At 46.7% G+C, this 15,609-nt stretch overlaps 1 protein-coding gene across 1 annotated transcript; it reads right to left on the bottom strand.

Moving 5' to 3' along the window:
• Positions 1-5,030: 5,030 nt before the first annotated feature.
• Positions 5,031-15,370, bottom strand: SPP2 (secreted phosphoprotein 2). The gene is made up of 7 exons (XM_005152708.3): positions 15,322-15,370; positions 15,105-15,229; positions 13,959-14,081; positions 13,009-13,119; positions 11,415-11,469; positions 10,359-10,466; positions 5,031-5,146 (listed from the first exon to the last, which is right to left on the bottom strand). Exons 1-6 carry the CDS (start codon positions 15,368-15,370, stop codon positions 10,369-10,371), a joined length of 561 nt encoding a protein of 186 aa, XP_005152765.2. The 3' UTR covers positions 5,031-5,146; positions 10,359-10,368.
• Between the last annotated feature and the right edge of the window lie 239 nt (positions 15,371-15,609).

Genomic DNA, 15,609 nt, shown 5'->3' with positions numbered 1-15,609 from the left:
CCAGAACAGGGGAGACTGAGATGAGCTCTTAGGCAGAAGCTGTTCCCTGTGAGGGTGCTGAGGCGCTGGCACAGGGTGCCCAGAGAAGCTGTGGCTGCCCCATCCCTGGCAGTGCTCAAGGCCAGGTTGGACACAGGGGCTTGGAGCAGCTGCTCCAGTGGAAGGTGTCCCTGCCCGTGGCAGGGGTTGGAACTGGATGAGCTTTAAGGTCTCCACACAAACAAGGGTGGGATTCTATATGACACTAGTATGATTCTATAGTAGCATCAAGTATCCCCAAGCACCTATGACATGATGCCAAAGGTTGAGTCTATGAAATTCTGTGGCAGCCTGAAGCCCAAATACCACTGTTTCCCCAAGTGTTGACTGAAGGACAAGAAGGGAACTGAGCCTGTTTTGATTGCAACATTACCACGTGGTGTTGCCTTTCATCCATTCCACACCATGGGAAGTCTTGCTCAAAGACTGCCAGCATAAAGAGGGATTTGGTTTGAAAAAAGAGGTAGAAAACACATGTGAAGAGGATCGATTCTGCCATGAGTGTAGGTTTTACTGCTTTTGAAAAGAGAGTTAAGAGTCAGCAGTTTCCTACCTTCCACAGGGACAAACTGAGGTACTGGAGGTCTGCATAGGACACGCACACTATGAAGGGACAGGTCCCCTGACACTGCCTCAGCAGCAGCTGCAGCTGCTCCTACTAATTCCTTACATTATTGAACAAGTCCAAATCAATGCTTCTTCATGTCCTTCCTAATGCTGCAACTGCTCTGCATTGAAAGGTGACTATAGCTCTATCTTCTGGTGGGGTAAAGCTCAAACAATCTGCCACAGAGCCCCTGTATGCAGCAAGCCCCAGTCTAAGACCTTTTGGTTCTGCTGTCTCCCTTCAGACACAGCTCCCTTTTTTGCTGTCTCAGAGTTTCTGAACAACCTCAGTCTATGAGGGGAGAATTTCTACTCTGCACATTCCTTCCACTGCAAGCAGTATCTCTAAGAGGTGCAGGCTCTGTTCCTGTTGCTGCATAAATCTTCCCTCTCCAAGGAAAGTCCAGCAGCAAAACTAGTGCTCCACTTACACAGATCCTGCCTCCTCCTCGGGGTACTTTGCTCTGCATCTTGCTTTTAGCAGCATCTCTCCTTTCTCTGTTAAATGGAGAATTCTGATGTGCCTTGTACAACAATGAAAGATGGTACGTTACTTGATGAACTCCAGTGTAACTCCCTGCTTCCTGGGGGACCCAGAGCTTGGGGAGAGTGGCCATGGACAACACAGCATACCAATGGACAAGTCAACATATTTCTTGGTGCAGGAGTGCAGTAAGAGCTCGATGATAAGGTTTGCTCCCTCTGAGGGAGGCAGGTTTGGAGTCTATGTGAGGCTGGGAGTCTCAATTGTGAGGATGTGGCTGAATCCAAATAGAACCAGGCCTGCGGTAGGATTCCAGGTTTCAGTCACAGTGAAGATAGATCTGCTGCTGGCAATGCCATGGTGTTTCAGACCAACCTCTCAGACATGGGAGTCAGAAGGGAACATCCCATTGTTATGCTGGAGCAACAAGTGCTTGAGTCAGCAGAGACTTGAGACCACAAAAGACTTGAGTAATGCAGGCAAAGAAAATAGTACTCCCTAGCGCCAGATAAGCATCTGCACAGCAGATGCTACATCAGCTTCTAGGTGTGAAGGTATTTGTTTACTGGCAGCAAGGAGTTTACAGTACTGGTAATCCCTTTTGCTGGGGGTGGTGGGGGGAAAGTGGGCTTTTTGCTTTTTTTTGGATGCTCACATATGATTATATCCTGTGATTCTATGATTAGCATAGAGATATCTCTATGCTGGAGAGAGCTGGCCTTTCATTGCTTTCCCTGTGTCTATCAAAAGGAGATGTTAGACCCAATGCATGTGCTACAACAGTGCTTGCAAACAAAGCTCCTGCTCTTCTTCCCAATGGACATGACTGCAAAGTCCTGCCTTTTAAGTTTTAGTTTGTTTTAGCAATGGCAAGAGATCAGACCTTTCCTATACAAGGGTCATGTCTGGAGGCCAGATGCAACCTCAGTTTTCATTCATTCTTTAACAGTAGTGAGATGTTTTAGCTCAAACAACTGTGAATGTAGAATAAACTAAATGTCCACACATTGCCAGTGACAAGGCACTGGCAGTGTACCCCGTGAGTGATAGAAACCACTGTGGGGACAGATCCCTGCCACCAAACTTCTGTCTGCAGAGGGCAGAGAAGATAAACTGGTGATGCTGAAAGTAGCTTCCTGAAGGAAAATGTTGCTCCACTCTTGTTTGCTTACAGATGGTTATTTCCCCAAAGATACAACACCTGAAAGAGCTCTATTCATCATTCCAGGGTCAGCTAGCCCACCCTCAGCTCAAAGACAAGCTTTCTACTCTGCTGTCAAACTCAGTAAGCTCTTCTGCCTCTTTTCTCAGATGTACACAGCCACAACATAAGGATTTCGTACAAAATGCTCCCCTCCTATTTCACTGCTGTAGAGGCCTGCCACTACCCTCCATCAGCAAAACACAACTGCTTTTATGCTGCCTGTTGGGAACTGGGAAAAGCAAGAGTGAAATAGGGAAGAGCACAAGCACAGCTGCAGCTGGCTCATATGTCAATCCACCCCATTCCATCCAGAAGACAAAGTCCAGTCTTAGGGGAACAGCCCAGAAAGTTCTGCTCACCCATACTTTGCCTAGGACAGGAAAATACTCATATCTACATGAGCATATGAGGTGCCTGATCACTTGAGCTCAGGAGGTTCAGAAAGCAGCTAAGCTGGTTCTTTCTACCAGCTTTTACATGAAGAGTCATGGGTCTACCTAAAATCAGTGCAGAGGTGTGAAGTCACTGTTATAAGGAAGAAGATGCTCAGCAAAAAATGCTTGAAGGGGTCATGTTCCCACTCCTGTTGATACAGGCAAAGCAAAACCACCATGAGAAAGGAAAACAGCCCCTCCTCTGCTGTACCTCTACTCTACATCTTACCAGTGCCTTCCACCTGCTTCTATTTCCTACTGCTAATCATCGAGGGCTCTGACTACACATTCTCATGCCTCTGAGATAGAAATTGGGTTACCTTGCAGCAGTCAGTAGGGAAAATGAACTGAGAGTCAAACCAGATGGGAGAGCTGCTTTAGAGAGAAGCACCAGTTGGTTTTGAAAGGAAGGACAGTTACATAACTGATAAAGAGCTGATGATCAACTCTGCAGCTCCCATGACCACCACTTACTGAGCAAGACAGTTGGGTACTAGCAAGTGCAGCAGCAAAACTGCAAATCAAGAGAGTGTGCTGGGTGGTGGGAGGGAGCAGATCTTCAAACTCAGCTTTATTATATCCTGCAGCACTAAATGGCACTGTTGTATTCCCACCAGATATCCAACTAATTTGTCTTAGGAAATTCACTTCTTATTTTGATCCAGTTTGGCACAAAGCCACCATGAGCATGAGAGAAAACACCTAGCTGGATATCCAGCACTCAGGCAAAGGGCATCTCTCCCCATGGCCTCTTCCACTCAGTAGCAAAGAAACAGAGCTGGAAACAGGAAAGCAAAGACACAGAGAAAGACAGGAAGAAAAACATACTCGGTCCCAGAACTGCAAGCTCCTCACCTGCTTTCTTTCCATTGCATCCAGGAGCAGTGGAAGGCCATTCTTCACAAGCTGCTTGGTAAGAGGAAAGATATTTCATTGCAATCTCAGTGTCAAGTAACACGCAGGGAATCAAACTGCTGCCTGCAGCAAGAGCTTCCTGTGTGCAGCTCGAAGCAGGGCCTGCAGCTCAGTCAGGAGAAGGTCCCTTCCACCACAGGACTGCTCAAGCCTTATAATCCTGCTGGTACAGGTGCCTGAACAACCAACCCAGCATAAAGGTGAACCTTTGCTGCTGTCCCAGCTACATATAAAACACCTCTTCAGTACCTCACTATGTACATGACAGCTTCTGTAGGAACAGCTTCTGTTGCCTGTTTACAGATGACTTGTGTCCACTGGGGTCACATCTGCACGAGGTGAATTAAGTATACAGAGCCCTAATGCCAGCCTGCACCATAACCAAAGAGCCCATTGAGGAGTACTGAGAAAGCTGATGTATTTTCACTGCACCCAAGGGAAATTTTTAATAGAATTCTTTTTCTATATGTATTTTTACATGCATACATTTGTACACATATGTATCTTTGTGTGTGTGTATATTGATTTAGGTATTTGATTGCAGCTCTGTGTGTATTAGCTTTAAGTCAAGTTAGAAGTCTTGTGATTCACCTTCAAACCTACACTGCTGCTGGACACACATATAACCTTTTATCCCTAGGCATAAACTGTTGACCAAGTCTGAGACTAAGACTGGATCCAGTCACAAGTTCAGAAAGCAATGGGGTCCATATTGAACCTTGTGACTCAACAGGAGGATCTCTCTTATCCCTTTATATCCTCAGTTTCTGTACACATCACGTTAGTCCAATTCTATATAAATCATCACCAATTTTGATACAACTTCCTTTTGCATGTTGTAGAGTGAACCTTGCCATCGAATTCTGTTGAATCAATAAATCTCTAACATCACTTTTGCTGGTATCTTCAACACTGATTCTTTGAGCACTTCTAACCACTCTTGTCATGACAATTAGTACAATCGCCACTATAGATTCCCTCAGCTCTCCACATGAGTCAAGTATCCATTAAAGCTTGATTACTTGTGGGCTAAAACTTGGATTTGTAGCAAGACACCCTGTCCACAGCTGCTGCACCCCAGAGGAAAAGGAATGGAGTGTTTATTAGTTTGACTAAAGATTACAAGCAACCAGAGAGAACAAACAGATGGAATAATGATCCTTTAATAGCATCATTAGAGGATGGTGCATCACATACTGGACATGTAACTGTGTCTAGGTGTCTGAGGGAGTCCTCCCACTGAGATCTAATGCATCAGAAGGCAGCTATCAACTCACAAGTGTGGGCACTTAGCGTCTCACAAGCTTGTCCACTGGCCATTTGACATCACAGCAGAAAGTGAGCTTAGGGAAGGACTTCCATTTCATTATGGAATGGTTCTGTCATGGAAAAGGAAAGGAAATGGCACCAGCTTCTTTCTTCCCATGCTTGATCTTTGAATCTTGATTCTTCTCATTCTCCAACCTACTTTAAGACAAGGGAGGGGGAGAAATGGCATAGCTCAGCATTTGTCTTGTACTTGACAGAAATAACCAAACATCCATGGCCCCAGATAAAAAAGTGCATCCAGCTTCACTGAGCTGCTTATTGATTGGTTTAGCATCAGAATCACACCAGGAGGAATCTGCCATCGTGCATCCACAAACCACTCCACACGTGCACAGATGAAATGTCAGCTGTTCATTGGTGTAAAGGCAAAACAGGACCAGACTGATAGAAAAGATAACAACAGGACACAGACTAATACATACAGCAAAGTCTCAAAGCAGAGCTGGCTGAGGCTAGAAGCTGATGTATGGTCTTCTGAGATACTCATCTGAATTAAGAGCTACAATATGGGGAAGAAATCTGGGATGTGTTTTTCCAAGGGAGCTTGTGACTGCTTCCACAGCAGTCTGTAGCCTGCACTGTATCTTCAGCAACTTTGTCACCATGGCAACCTGACATTCTTCTGCAAGACACATTAGTTAGTAACATTTTAGGGATAGATTTGTGCCAGAAAGGAGCATCCACACACGATAAATACATCATCCCTCTGAGAGGAGCTTGCTCAGGAGCATCTGGGTAGTGCCCAGCCCTGCAAATGGGGGATGCAGGCCAAAGAACCAGGACCAGCTGTGACACTCAGCACTGGGAACAAAGAGATGAGAAAAAAACAGGAACAAGTGGGAATATGGGAAATTCCAGCTTAGTTTAAGAAAAAATCTTTTGCTGGGAGAGCTGGGCTGAGGCAGCCTGGACAAGAGAAGGCTCCTGAAGGGGAGACCTTAGAGCAGCTCCAGTGCCTAAAGGGACTGCAGGAAACCTAAAGGGGGCTTGGGACAAGGGCCTGTAGGGACAGGACAAGGGAATGGCTTGAACCTGCCAGAACAGGGGAGACTGAGATGAGCTCTTAGGCAGAAGCTGTTCCCTGTGAGGGTGCTGAGGCGCTGGCACAGGGTGCCCAGAGAAGCTGTGGCTGCCCCATCCCTGGCAGTGTTCAAGGCCAGGCTGGACACAGGGGCTTGGAGCACCCTGCTCCCTGCCTGTGGCAGGGGTTGGAACTGGATGAGCTTTAAGGTCCCTTCAAACCCAAACCAGTTTGGGATATTCAAACCTCATGAGCCTTGCCCTGTTTGAATCAGTGCTGGGCTTCCAGAGGTCCTTCCCAATCTTTGTGATATTTTGACAAGCTCATTTTTATTGCTTGCAAAATCCAACATTAAGCAGTAAGCTGGAAGACAGTCCTCAGTTGGTCTAATCCTTCAAAACAGATCCAGAAGAGGTGGACAAAGAGCAAAGCAAAAATCACTGCCATTCATAATAGTGATAAGAGATTATCACAGCAGCTCTCCTCTCTGCTGTAACATCTCTGCTTCAACCCTGCACCATGATCTGACCTGAGCATCAGCAAAGGTCCTGCCTGGGTCTGTTTCAACTTCAGACCTTCACCTCTGAGCAGATGAAAGAAGGCTATCTTCTCTGCTACAGAAGCCAGATGACAACAAGGACTTAGCTAATACAGACAGGCTTCAAGGCAGCTTGTCATTTCCTCCACGTTGCCTAAGTGATAAATTGCTCCAGCTTTCACTCGCAAAGCCGATTGGATATGGAGCTCAGGCACTGTGCAACAGATCCCATTCTGCAGGGATTTTCCTTCCCTCTGATGCTTCACTTCTTTCCCCCAGAAAGCAATAAGATTCTTTCTGAGAGCTGCAGAAAGTGGAGTGGGTGAGCGGAGAGGAAAAGACAAAGACATAACATATGAAGCCATAAGAATACAAAACTGGAACTAAAATCAAGCAGCTTCTCAATGAGGACACAGGGGATAAAAGCTCTGCTTTCCACCCCCCAGCAAGCATCTACTTCACTCTGAAGGTTGGATCCTGGATTTCCTGGGTTTGACAAGAGGCCTGATGTTATTCTCCCACTGAAAACAAACCACTATTATTCAACGATGCCACCCTATTCACTTCTGCTTCTGCAAGGCTGCTAAATCAGCTTCTAACAACTGCCCTTGCCACATTCCCATCAGCTGTGGGCTCTGCCTGGTGAGAACTCAGCCAAAAAGCCATTGTCACAGCCCCTTGGCTTGATGCAGACAGAATTTGGCATTAACTACACTTTCCTTGTGTGATTAACAACAGTAAGAGAGAATCAACATTCACCATCTCCATGTACATTACAAGCAAAGGCAGGAGCTTTCTTCTCAGTTTTCCTGTTCAAGGAAACGAAGCACTGCTGGCGAGACTCCCTGCAGCAGTCATAGGTCAGGCTCCACCCTGAGGAACACAACCTGCCTTAGGCAGTTGATTTTGGAAGAGCAGTGTTGAGGCCCTTTTCCTTTGCTTTCTGGGGTTCAAGGTATTAGTGAGCTTGAGCCACTTTTACAACAATTCTGAGCCACAAACACCATCAAGCAGGTTCCAACCCAATGGAACCCACCATTTGCTGACACTGTGGTAACTGATACAGCTCCAACTAACTCTACACATACCTGGCAGGCCAAGCTAACTGATAACCTTAATGCCTGTTGAAGGCTAAGGCTGTTAGGGTGACCAGATGTTGTGCAGCAGCTGGCTCTCCTGCTATCTCTCATTGACGTGCCTGAGCTCCTTGCTGGCCCACAGCACAACATGTGAATTTTACAGTTCCAGAGATGCACTAGGAAGTAAATCCAGCAAATCTGATTAGGATTTGTCACTGAAGTAAGCTCATTAATCACTGATGTGGTTCCTTCCTATGCAGTTTGCTAACTCCTACAGGCACCAGCAGGGTCTGAAGGCTCCAGACTTGGAAAAGTTCTTTATATAACCATTGCACTAATCTTTTTTTCCTCTTGAATATTAATATTCTAATAAATAAAGAGCCACAAAGCACTGGTGAGCTACTTTAGCCTCGCTTCTTTTTGCACAGACTCAGGCACAGGATACTCACATTTCCTTACTTACTAGGACTTGTCTTGCTTTGCCTCTCAACAACAGGTTCTTTGAATAACAGCTGAAAGTCTCCTATTATTAAACTGCTGCTTCCTCAGCCTCTGCCAAAATACTCACAGATAAGCTGAGCTCCTGCTGTCTCAACACACAGCACGTATTTCCCATTACCCACCAAACACAGCCATCACAGCACGGCTTGTAATGATGCCAGCCGTGATCCCACAGGTGCCAATCAGAGGGGAGAAAGCCAGGAATAACATGAACTCATCTGGATATGTGCGGCTCCAAATTAAAGCTGTAGATGAAACTCCCTAATTCTGAATACAAGTGAAACTGAGAAATAAGACTTCTCTCCAGAGTTTATACCTAATAAGTCAAATGGATAAAAAACAAGAGGAAAAGGGAGTTTTGAGGGGGGTTTGAAACTCTCCCTTAATCTCCTGATGTATCTGCCTCTGAGATGGCCAAAACCTAGGACGCTGATGTGAAACACGGCTCCATAAATGACACTTACAACCTGCTTTCAAGAGCAAGCAGAAAGTATTAAAATCACAGAAAATCTTGAGTTGGAAGGGAGCCATAAGGATCATCAAGTCCAACTCCTGCACAGGATTTCAAGAACCATAAATCCCTCCCCATTTGCTTCACATTCTCCTTCCAGAAGATTTGATGGCTTGCTTCTCATGTAGAAATCTGTTAGACATTAGATACAGGAACACAAAACATTTGTGATTACTGCTTCAAAGGGTCAGCTCCCCTTGAGAGCCACAGAATTCAAGGCCAGGTTGGATGAAGCCTTGGGTGATATGGTTTAGCGTGAGGTGTCCCTGCCCATGGCAGGGGGGTTGGAACTGGATGATCTTAAGGTCCTTTCCAACCCTAACTATTCTATGATTCTATGATTCTAAGATACCTGGCACCTTCCAGATGCCAAGGCGAGGATGTCTCCCCATTCAGAGCACATGGATGCCCTTGCACACAACTCTTCTGTAAGACAGGTTGAAGAAAACCCAAATTCACTGAGCCAGACTGAGAGATGTCACTCTTCAGTAAGCCTCAGTCTTCCCACACCATCTCCTTGGCTGAAAGGTGCCCAGAAAGACACAGAGTGCACACCAGAATGGCACTGCAGTATGCTCAAGGAAGTTCAAATACACTTAGGGAAGGTAAAGGTTCTTATGAGAGGAAAGGCAATGATTATAACAGCCTATCACCTTTACTGGCTCATAGATAAATTAAAATAGCATATGGATTAATGAAATCCTTTTCACAAATAAAGACCTGCCTTAGCAGAATGACTGGGTTTTCCTTTCAGATCTAAATTTGAGGAGAGTAGGGGTTACATCTCCTTCAGCACATACAGATTTATCACGGATGTGCTTATGAGCAACATGTGTTAGTTTTTCATGAGTCATCTAAGGCTGTCTTGTTGCCAATGCAGCAGGCCTGAACTGAGCTCCACGCACATGGAGCATTAAGTTCTGGCACTCTCTGCGGGGACATGGACCTGCTAATGAGATGTACCCAAGCGTGTGTGCAAGCCTTTTAATCACAAAGACATAGTGCTAAGTGATTTCGTCTTCCTTTCCCAGCTACTTTAGAACTGGTTAGCATGCCAAAGAACATTCTCCATTCTGTGTTCCTAAAGCTCTTTCTTCCCTTTAGATTAACTCCATCAGACAGCAGGTGAAATATCAGCAGCAATTACAGCTGCTCCCACATAAAGCCTTAGAAGTAGATCAGCAAAGGTGGTTTGTGTAGGATAGACCTTGCCAGCTCCAATGAAGCATTAACACCACTTATTATCATTCCCATTAACTCAAACATCTCCTCCACAGCTTCTCTGCAACAAACACATGCCCTGAGTAAGCCTCATCTTGGTTCTCCCAGATACCACATTACACATTTGCTCTTTGCCTGCCGACCTGTGTGGCCTCGGTGCCCTGTTGCATTAGATTCAGCACAAAGACATGGCCTGCAAACCAGTTTGCAGAATAAAGAGGTACAACAAGCCAGAGCACCAGCACAAAAGTGGTGGGTGACTTGCTGCAGTACTGGGCTACCTAACAACTCTTTGCCAATACACAGCCAGGGCAGTGCACTGGCACCGGAGCTTGCACCCCATCCATGGTGCTTGTAGTGCTGTTTGTGTCCCTGAGTTTCCCCATAAGCACATTCTCAAAGAGGTCCTTTATCCTGAGTCACTTGCCCACCCTGCTGCAAAACTGCATAAAAGCTTCCCTTTGAAGTTTACTCACCCAAAGGGTATTATTCCATCTTGTCAGAGCTTAAGTAGCTGGGTTTATGCCAGTCTCCACGGCTGCTGCCCCTTCCCCTTGAAGGATAAGCTTCAGGAGCAAATATGTCTTTGAAAAGAAGAACATGGAGACATACATGAGCAGTACATACTTTCAGACATGCATTTATTCAGCACTTCCCATAACGTCAAAACAACCTCAAGGATGCATAGAAGTACTCATTATAGAATCATAGAATGGTCTGGGTTGGAAGGGACCTTAAAGCTCATCCAGTTCCAACCCCTGCCATGGGCAGGGACACCTTCCACTAGAGCAGCTTGCTCCAAGCTCCTGTGTCCAATCTGGCCTTGAGCACTGCCAGGGATGGGGCAGCCACAGCTTCTCTGGGCACCCTGTGCCAGCGCCTCAGCACCCTCACAGGGAACAGCTTCTGCCTTATCTCCAACCTGAACTTCCCCTGTTTCAGTCTGAACCCATCACTCCTTGTCCTATCACTGCAGTCCCTGATGAAGAGCCCCTCTCTGCATCCTTGTAGCCCCCTTCAGATACTGGAAGCTGCTATGAGGTCTCCATGCAGCTTCTCCAGGCTGAACAGCCCCAATGTTCTCAGCCTGGCTCCATACAGGAGGTGCTCCAGCCCCTGCTCATCCTCATGGCCTCCTCTGGACTTGCTCCAACAGCTCCCCATCATTCTCATGCTGAGGACACCAGAACTGCACACAGTGCTGAAAGGGGGTTCTCATGAGAGCAGAGCAGGGGGCAGGCTCACCTTCTCTGACCTGCTGCTCACACTGATGCAGCACAGTTACAAGAGCACAAATCTACCAATCCAGAAAACACATACACAGACCACCCAAGCCTCAGCATTGCCCTGCTTCACACCTAATGCCCCCACCACTTCCCTCAATGAGGCACCCCTCTGCAATGGAAAAAGTAGCTGGCTATGACTTGAGCAAAGTGCTTTCCTTGTCCCTCAGAGAGATGACTTTCAGGTGGCCCAAGCAGATGATCCAAAAGGCAAACACATGCTAGTCCAGCATGGCAGGAATGGCTTACCTTCTCTGTGGCTGCTGCCTCGCCTGTTGGGGTTCATTATGGGCATGTGCATAAACTGTAAAGGAAAGATGTTTCTTATCAGAGGTCTCCCACTCCTCCACTTCCCCATGTACTGTGTGATCACTGAAGTGATCCCAAATGACATTATTCACTCCTCTGAAAACACGATCACTGCTGATGTTGCTAAGGAAGTCTGCAGGCTCTCCAGTCCAAACCTTTTGTCCTTCATACCTTACCTGACCTTCTCCAGCCAGGCCAGCAGAGCCTGCAGAGCAGAGTTAGTCTGCTGAAGTCACACAGGGCACCTCTGTGACTCATTTAGCCCATATTACTCTTTTAAAAGCTCTCTGTACTCTTCTTTTGTTGGTCTCTATCCAAGTAAAATGAGCCCAGCCTCAGCCAGTCACAATTCCTTCTCCTATTCAAATGCCACCAGCCTACAGGAGTTACACCACATCATCTCAGCCAGGTTGAGTTACAACTCTAGAGCAAGAACTACAGTGCACTTGCTGCAGGTCTTTGCAGAAAGAAATACTTTCCTTTTCATGTGCAATAATTCCCTTTGGCATTTATTCCTTATTAACACTGCAGGAAATATATTCCCCAGCAGGAATATTGGCAGCAGGACTGAATTTTAAGTGATAGTTGAAGAAGACTTGCAGGAAGATGCCTGCTTGTAAAAGCAAGTGTTTATACTGAGTGCCCTATTAAACAAGAGTTATGCTTAACCCACAGAGGACAGACTGAGCATCCCAGACTATGTTACATATTTCAGTACTTCACATGCAGCCTTTCTGCTCTGCAAAGCAAGGCTTCCTGTGGTGCATTCACTCCCTGGTTGTGAATAGAGCCTGAACAACAAAGATATAAAAATAAAACTAAATGGGAAGCCACTTTGGCAATCCAAAGCAAGGAAAACTGACGCAGAATCCCATTTGCTGCAAGTTATTCAGCCACTTGCACTTCCCCAAAATAAAGGCTGTCCATATCCTCTGGCACCTTGCTTATGGAGCTATCCTGGTTCCCTGTATGCAATCCTCAAGGACAACACCCTCTGCAGAGCTCCACTTAAGTGCAAGCACCTAGGTTCATGTGTCAGTTCATGGAAAAAGTGGACATGAGCATGATGTGAAGAGCTGAAGGAATTCACAGGTTGGGTTGGTATTTAATCACACCTTAAACCCAAAGAAGAGCTCAAAAAGGGCACACAGATCTCAGTAGAGCAAATGTTCTTCAGCTGTACTGTGATTGCATGCTCAGCTGGGAGCTGGCTTTGGTAACAGAGCCAGAGTCAAGGGTATTTGTTTCTGCCTAAGAAGTGTCAATCACTTTCCTCCAGGCATTGTGTCAGTGAAGGAGTGCTGGAGCTGGTGGATGTGCCAGACTGCTGCAGAGATTCACACTCTCCCCAGGCATCCATCAGGCAAGGTCAAACCTCTCAGCTGATGGCAAGTGAAGCGTTACAGGAGACAGCTGGCTTTCAAACCACATTGAGTCTTGTGATCAAAACCTCAGCTGCACCTGACCTCCTTTAAAGAGAACGAGCTGAATTTTTACTCCCCAAGCAGTAAAACTGAGCTTTCCCCTCCCTTACCTCCTCGCTGCTCAGTGATTCGGAGCTGGATGCACCTTGATGGCACTGCACAACAATGTTGGAGATGAGCTCACCGGAGACTTGCACAACACTTCTACAGAAAGTGGTTGGCTGTAACAGATCAAACCAGAGCAAACCTCATAGAGCAAAGCCACAGGACAAACCCTCTCATGGGGCCTCCACTGGGGATGGGAACTTGCACAGGGATTAAATTCCAAGAGGAAGATTGTACACCTCTTGCATTATCGGAGCACACTCTGCCCAGGTAAAAATACTCTGGCAGCACATGACTACACCAAAGTCATTGCTCCACAATGACATGTTAGCTGTATGAAGCCTTCAGCCTGCTCAAGGTGGAAGAAAATCTCTTCCACTTCTTTTCATGGCTCTGGCATCACCAAGCCCAAGCAGAAGTGCTGTCCAGGGCTATGCTGATGGCAGCTCCAGCTCTACAAGTTAAACTACCTTTAAGCCATCTACCCTTAAGAAGCTCCATCAAAACTTACACCCCAGTTTGGAAAAGAGGTCCTCACACTACCTTCCATACTGCATTTCCCCAAGAAGAAAAGCAGAGGGATGCTGTCTGTCCAGGATACAGTGATAACTTCACAGCAGCCAACACTGCTGCTCCGGCCCTCACAACATCTCCATGGCCTCCTCAGGACTCACTCCAACAGCTCCACGTCCCTCTTGTGCTGCTGCCCCACAGCTGGATCAGGGCTGCGGGGGGGGGGGGGGGGGGGGGGGGGGGGGGCGGTGGGGGGGGGTGTCTTCCTGGAGCACAGCAGAGGGGCAGGATCCCCTCCCTGAGCTGCTGCTCATACTCTGGGGGTGCAGCCCAGAAACCACCTGTGTCCTGCCAGGTCATTGGGAGCTTCTCTTCACCCAACGCCCCCAAGTCCTTCATCCTACATCAGTTTGGGGTTCACATTCACACCACACGCACTTACCACCAAAGGCCCAATTCTGAAGTCACATGTGAATGGGTCTCTCCCCGATGCTTTAGTGCACTCCGTTTCACGGATGCTGAACTGCAGCTCCAGTCTATAGGCATCACTGTTCCACATATCAACCTGGTCAAAGGAAGGTCAAGACAATACATAATTAGTGCCTGTCATTCCTCTATGCCTGCTACGTGGCAGCCTCACTTCTTTGTCAAGCAGAAGCCGACATAAGGGCATTATGGCTCAGTGCCCAGTTTAGAGCCGATTACTGTGTGTGAGAAAGTCTGTTTTATTGTGCTCAGGAATTTCTCTCTTAGTCCACAACACAGAACAGCTTTCCATGGGGGTCTCACTTGAACCCCCACAGCCACTGCAGGATCCTTCTACTGCTCAGAGTCAGCTGGGGGGACGTAGAGCTCTCAAAGGTAGATAAGCATACCATTACCCTGTGTGCTACCCCATCTTCTGTGGGAAGCAGGGTGCTAACAGCTCTGCTTTGAATATCTAGACTGCTGGGAAGCCTATTGTGCAAGTAAATAGGCTTGGAAAGTAAATGCTACCACAGGAGGCAAATGAATTAATGCAGTTAATACAGTCTTGCATTGTCTGCTCAGGTGCCTCATGGGCAGTCTAAGTAGTGTTTTAGCTCAAGATGGGAGACTCACCCCACTCCCCACTGAAACCAAAACCCAAACCCCAACAACCAACAGATCCCCACTGCTTTCAAGTACTTTTCCAAACTAGATCAATCCCAAAGTCATCTTGTCATTCATTCTTGCAGAGGACTTAATACATGCCTTCTATAGAAACAGAACAGTTACAGCATGTTACTCCTTAGCTCTGGGTATCCAACATCATTCTTAGCAATGCAAATTACAGCAGATAAAGAGTTCCCTGCCTGTATTTAGACAGTAACAGATTTAAACCAGCATTGGTGCATGGAGACAGATGACATAAATAAAGACTAGAGAAAGAAAAGAACACTTCACTTCCCAAAGCCATCATTCTAGATCATACCCCAAACCCACCCTCTTCCAAGCAGCATCAGAAAACTCCAACTAAATTTGGAGGTTCAGGGTTGGATGAAAAAGAGTTTTCCATCAGAGCAAAGCATGTTTCAGGTAAAGGAATGCTGGTTCTCTGTGCACTTACTCTTGTGACGTAGCTCCTGACAACACCATATAGGTTTGTCCCCCGTGACTGAGAGTTGATCCTTGCAAGGGAAGCATTGAGAGCCTCTTCTGTGACAGGGAGATCATAGTCGTACACTGGAAAGCCTGAGATGGAGGCACAGTTCCATTAGAGGTTCATTGAGGCCTTCCTAAACCACTGTAAGAAAGAGGCCACAGCTCCACTGTGAGCGACTTACCCGAACATGAGAAAATGCCCAGTGTGAGGACAAAGATGAAGTTCCTCATAGTGTGCCTTTCCATATCCTCTGGTCTTTTCCCTTTCCAAGCAAGGCTTTCCAGTGCATATTCCTCTGTCTTTATATAAATGCAGCCTTGATCCTTACACCTGACCTTCCTGTGTCCAAGCTCTCCTACAAACCCTGCACTTTAAACAGAATTGATCTGACAGTAAATATTTGCTGTCCGCTTTCCTCCCTTTGGCAGCAGCTCTCTGATAAGAGATGGGCTGCAGTACCTGTTTCCCA

Source organism: Melopsittacus undulatus, chromosome 8 (assembly GCF_012275295.1).
Source record: "Melopsittacus undulatus isolate bMelUnd1 chromosome 8, bMelUnd1.mat.Z, whole genome shotgun sequence".
Lineage (NCBI taxonomy): Eukaryota > Metazoa > Chordata > Aves > Psittaciformes > Psittaculidae > Melopsittacus > Melopsittacus undulatus.
Note: the sequence above shows the minus strand (reverse complement) of the source record. Positions and strands in the feature narration are given on the sequence as shown.